Here is a 5,500-nt window from a genome sequence, read left to right as displayed (position 1 = left end):
ATGTTGAGTATGGCCTGGCATTTGTCCGGATTTGCCTCAATTCCTCTTTGTGTGAGCATGAAACCTAAGAATTTGCCTGCTTCTACTGCAAAGGTGCATTTTGCAGGATTGAGTCGCATGTTATGCTTCCTTATAGTGTCGAACACTTGGGCCAGGTCGGACAATAATGTCTCTTCACTTTGTGTCTTTATTAACATGTCGTCCACGTAGACTTCCATGATTTTTCCGATATGATCTGAAAAGACTTTATTCATTAGCCTTTGATAAGTAGCTCCCGCATTCTTGAGACCGAAAGGCATCACAATGTAGCAGTAATTTACTTTTGGTGTTAAAAACGTGGTCTTTTCTTGATCTGGTGGATACATGGGGATTTGATTGTATCCGGAATATGCATCCATAAACGAGAGGTATTTATATCCGGATGAGGCATCTACCAGAGCGTCGATACTTAGGAGTGGGTAAGGATCTTTTGGGCAGGCTTTGTTGAGATCGGTGTAGTCGGTGCACATTCGCCACTTCCCATTTGATTTTTTCACCAAGACGATGTTAGCTAGCCATAGTGGGTACTTGACTTCTCTTATGAATCCTGCCTCCAGTAGTGCTTGTACCTGTTCTTCCACAACTTGGGATCGTTCTGTCCCAAGTTTTCTTCGTCTCTGCTATACCGGCCGAGATCCTGGATAGACCGCCAACTTGTGACACATTAGTTTGGGGTCTATGCCTGGCATGTCTGCAGCTTTCCATGCGAAGAGATCGACATTATCTCGTAAGAACTGTACTAGTAATTCTTTTGCGTCTCCCTTTAGGATCGTGCCAATATTAGTTATTTTGTCCGAGGTGTCTCCGATCTGAACTTTCTCTACTTCACCTTCGGGCTGTGGTCGTAGTTCTTCTCGTCTCTGAACTCCACCAAGCTCAATTGTATGGAATTCTTCTCCTCTGCCTTTGAGATTTAGTCTTTCGTTGTAGCAGCGGCGTGCCATCTTTTGATCTGCTTTTATCGTAGCTATTCCTTCTGCGGTTGGAAATTTCATGCATAGATGTGGAGTTGAGACTATTGCACCGAGTTGATTTAGTGTTGTCCGACCTATTAAGGCATTGTAGGCTGAACTTACGTCGACCACGATGTAGTCTATTTTAAGTGTTCTGGATTGGTTTCCTTTTCCGAAAGTTGTATGTAGTGACACATATCCCAGGGGTTGTACTGGGGTATCTCCCAGTCCGAACAGGCTGTTCGGGTATGCTCTAAGCTCTTTTTCTTCTAAGCCGAGCTTGTCGAAGGCAGTTTTGAATAAGATGTCGGCGGAGCTCCCTTGGTCTATTAGTGTGCGGTGGAGATTGGCGTTTGCCAGTATGATGGTGATGACCATGGGATCGTCGTGTCTTGGGATGATACCGGACGTGTTTTCCTTGGTGAACGTAATTGCAGGAATGCCGGGCGCTTCCTCCTTTCCTTCGACATGATATACTTCTTTAAGATGTCTTTTGCGGGATGACTTGGAGATTCCTCCTCCTGCAAATCCTCCGTGTATCATATGAACATGTCTTTCTAGCGTACGAGGTGATCGCTCGGTTTGTCCAACCTCCTCGTCCCTTCTCCTTTTTCTTTGCTCATCGTCTCGGGTGGCCAAATACCGATCTAGTTTTCCTTCTCTCACTAACTTTTCTATGATATTTTTAGATCGAAGCATTCGTTGGTGGAATGTCCATGGACACGATGGTATTCACAATACTCGTTTCGGTTTCCCCCTCCTCTTTTGCCTTTGAGGGGTCGAGCTGGGGGTATTTTCTCCGTATGGCAGACTTCTTTGTAGACATCTACCAACGATACTCTAAGTGGAGTATAATTATGATACTTTTTGATTTTCTCCCCTTGTCAATCTTCCTTCTTTTTGGACTCTTTAACTTTGTCTCGGTAGGGAAATCCGGACTTTGAGATTTCTCCTAACCGAGAGTTTTCTTCCATGTTGATGTATTTCTCCGCTCGCTCTTGCACTTCATCTAGAGATGTGGGGTATTTCTTTGATATAGATTGGCTAAAAGGTCCCTCTCGTAGGCCATTGATGAGGCCCATGATGGCGGCCTCTATTGGCAAGCTTTGTATATCTAGGCATGTTTTGTTAAATCTTTCCATGTACTTGCGAAGACTTTCTCGATCTCCTTGCTTGATTCCTAGTAGACTGGGGGCGTGCTTAGCCTTGTCTTTTTGGATGGAGAATCCGGCCAGGAATTTTTTGGCTAGGTCATCAAAGCTTGAGATGGACTTTGGAGGTAGGTTGTCGAACCATCTGATTGCTGTCTTCGTGAGAGTCGTGGGAAAAGCTTTGCAGCGAACGGCGTCTGAGGCGTCAGTGAGGTACATTCTGCTTCTAAAGTTGCTGAGATGATGGTTGGGATCTGTAGTGCCATTATACAAAGTCATATCCGGGAGCTTGAAGTCCTTAGAAATTTTAGTTTTCATGATTTTCCTAGTGAATGGATCATGATCTTTGCGTGAATTGTCCTCAGGGGTGGTCCGGGTAGCTTTTGCTTTGAGATCGGATTCGAGTTGTAGGAGTTTATCTTCTAATTCGCGACGTCGTCTTAGCTCTCTTTGTAGATCCTTGCCAACTTCTCATTGATGCTAGATTTCTTTTTCAAGTTGCTTTAAACGATCTTGAAGTGCTTCTATTACTCCCGGATTTGATGAGTTTTTGTCTCCGTTAGATTCCGGAGTATCTTTCGGCGTAGTGTCCGCATTTTTGTGTGGTGTTCTATCCTCTAGATCTGAATCGTGGTCATTGTCATGGTCGTCCGCCATGGTGATGGGATGACTTCCAGGTTCCCCGGCAATGGCGCCAATATTTCGAGGGTTATCTGAAACTGTAGGTCGATCTCGGACGAGATCTTTTGTGCTGATCGGAGATGACGTGTTCGGCTGTAAGTGGAGGCCGGAGCTGTCGTGTCCGACTTGTTGAGCTTGGCTGCACTACTGATCCTTCACCACCGGAGGGTGGGGGGTACCTACAAGGGACTCCGATGCTTAACTTAGCAAAGGTATTAAGCAGGTTTTTAGTAGAATCAGAGTATGAGTTATACCTGGGTGCTCCAGTGTATTTATAGTGGTTGTAGAGTGACCTTTTAGATAAGATAAGTTAGTTATCTTATCTTATCTTATCTTTTTGAGTTGAAGTCAGCTTATCTACAAGGGAACCGCCCTTATCCCAGTAGGCTTGGACTGTCTTTGGATTTGGATCGTGTTCCTCTATTTGGGCCCTTTATTGGGCTTTTCTGGTAATTTGGCCGAGTTCTTTGAGAAGAGGTCGGATGATCTGACCTGAGAAGGTCGATCGCTTTGCCGCTAACCATCCCGGGTCGGACAGCTTGACCCAGGGTATGAACACAGTCTGAGATTTCTAGACTTGGAAAGCATCGCAAATAGAGAGTCTCAAGGGAGGACGGCAGGCAACCGTCCATGGGGAAGGAATTGATGTTATCATAAGGATGTTCAATGTCAAGATGTGTAAGATAGTGATTACGCAAGTCCATGGATGCTAGGTACGTGACCAGCTTCTTGCAACGTCGGATGTCAAGCATTCTCAGGTTTGGTGGCAAACCCCCTTCAGGAAATGACTCAATTTCTGAGCAATCACTTAGGAAGAGATCCTCTAGATGGGGTGCAACCATCTCGAAAGACACAAAACTAGGACAGCTGTTGATGCTTAAAGAGCAGAGACTTGAAGTTGAAGTAGCAGTAGGATATGATTCCTCCAGAGACCTCATATTTTTAATTACAGGATGAAATTCTGAGTGCAGTGAGATTTGGAAAGCTTGCCAAAGGGAAGGACACGAGTGAAAAACAACTGTCAAATATTGATACCGACTGTAATGACTCACGCAACTTCTGCGACATTGGGAACTCTAGATATGGGCAACTGAGAATTTCCAAGTTTTGCAATGAAAAAGGCAAACATGCTCCAGGAAATGATATGGACGAATAACATCTTGAGATTCTTAAAGATTGTAGACAGTTTAGTTGGTTGCGAGCAATGGCCTCAAAGACGGCCTCCACTTGGTGGGGTCCTTCAACAGATAACTTGAGCATTGCATCTGCTCTTGGGAGAGTAAAAGCAAGTTGAGCACATTGACTAATGCGAATGCTTTTCAAAGCAGATAGTTGGCTGGGTAAATCTCCCCTTAACAAAGGACAATTTCGCATTGTAAGCACCCTAAGCCGAGGAAAAGCATCCAACTCAAACTTAGATGAAACTGAAAGCCACTCCTCCCAACAATACATATCAGAAAAACACAGAGTTTTAAGCATTGGAAAGGGTGTCCCGCAAAAAGAAGATTCATCATCTTTGTTAAACTTGGCACCGACGCGCGTTAATTTGTTAAACTCGTTGAGCTGCAAGTGCTTCAAAGAGGGTAGCTGTCCAAGAGAAGGAAGCTCAAAACAATTGCTGCAGCATTTCAAGTAGATTTTGGTCATATTTCTGAAGGAAGAATGTCCTAACCAATTTGGAAATGTTTGACCCATGTACTCATTGATTGATAGCTCTCTCAAGTTTGTGTGAGGCCTTAGATTGTTGATTATATCTTGAGAATCAGCCGTATCATTGTCCGATGACCAAGTCAAATATAGACTCCTAATGTTCTTCTTCTCAGCCATTCTTGCCTCCAAAGCTTGATCACCATCAATGACATTCTCTAATTGGCAAATGCGAAGCATCTCGTGAATATTTGCAAGAGCTCCCAATTCTTTATTCCATTATTCTATGCAAGTTTGCCGATAACAAAGTCACTTAGTGCATGTTTGGGTGCCATTATTTTGTTAAAAAAATCCAAAAAAAGATTTTTTTTTTATTTTTTAACGTGTTTGAAAAATTTCTAGTAGTAAAAGTAAAAGCACTAGTAAAATAAAAAAAAAGATCTTTTTTGAGAAGCTGTAATTTACATCTTTTTTTTAAAAGATCTTTTTTCCTTAAAACAAGATGTTTTTCATGTAATAAATAAACAAAAAAGTACTTTTATATTGTTATACCCAAACATAATAGATAGATAAAAAGACTTTTTTACATGAGATATCCAAACATAAAATTACTTTTACTTCTCTATAAGATCTTTTAAAAAAAGATAACTCGAAAAAAAATCTTTTCTTAAAAGCTCATCCAAACAAGCCCTTAAAAACTGCAAATCCCTCATTTTGCTTATTCCTTTTGGCATCTCTTCAAGACCAGCTCCTTCAATATCAAGATGACGTAAATTTACAAGATCTTGCATATTGTTGGGTAGCTTCATTAGCCAACGACATTTATTCAACTTTAATGTTTGGAGATTGTACAAAGTACACAATTCCTCAGGCAATGTCTGTATACATGTATACGAGAGATCCAAATAACGCAGATGAATCAATTCACCTATTGAATTGGGTAATGAATAAAGAGGAAATGTATTAAATGACAAAATTCTTAAGCACTTCAGCTGTGATGAAAAGATATGAGGAGCGTTTTCCATATTG

General features: G+C 42.0%; 1 protein-coding gene across 1 annotated transcript; it reads right to left on the bottom strand.

Moving 5' to 3' along the window:
• Positions 1 to 3,766: 3,766 nt before the first annotated feature.
• Positions 3,767 to 4,711, bottom strand: LOC140183462 (putative disease resistance RPP13-like protein 1). Its single transcript, XM_072231903.1, has one exon. It carries the CDS (start codon positions 4,709 to 4,711, stop codon positions 3,767 to 3,769), a length of 945 nt encoding a protein of 314 aa, XP_072088004.1.
• Positions 4,712 to 5,500: the final 789 nt, after the last annotated feature.

This window comes from Arachis hypogaea, unplaced genomic scaffold, assembly GCF_003086295.3.
Source record: "Arachis hypogaea cultivar Tifrunner unplaced genomic scaffold, arahy.Tifrunner.gnm2.J5K5 arahy.Tifrunner.gnm2.scaffold_268, whole genome shotgun sequence".
Lineage (NCBI taxonomy): Eukaryota > Viridiplantae > Streptophyta > Magnoliopsida > Fabales > Fabaceae > Arachis > Arachis hypogaea.
This window is presented reverse-complemented; position numbering and strand designations above follow the sequence as displayed.

Bases quoted from the DNA above. Each gene is read 5' to 3' on its own strand.
- LOC140183462 (XM_072231903.1), bottom strand. From the start codon at position 4,711: ATGCTTCGCATTTGCCAATTAGAGAATGTCATTGATGGTGATCAAGCT.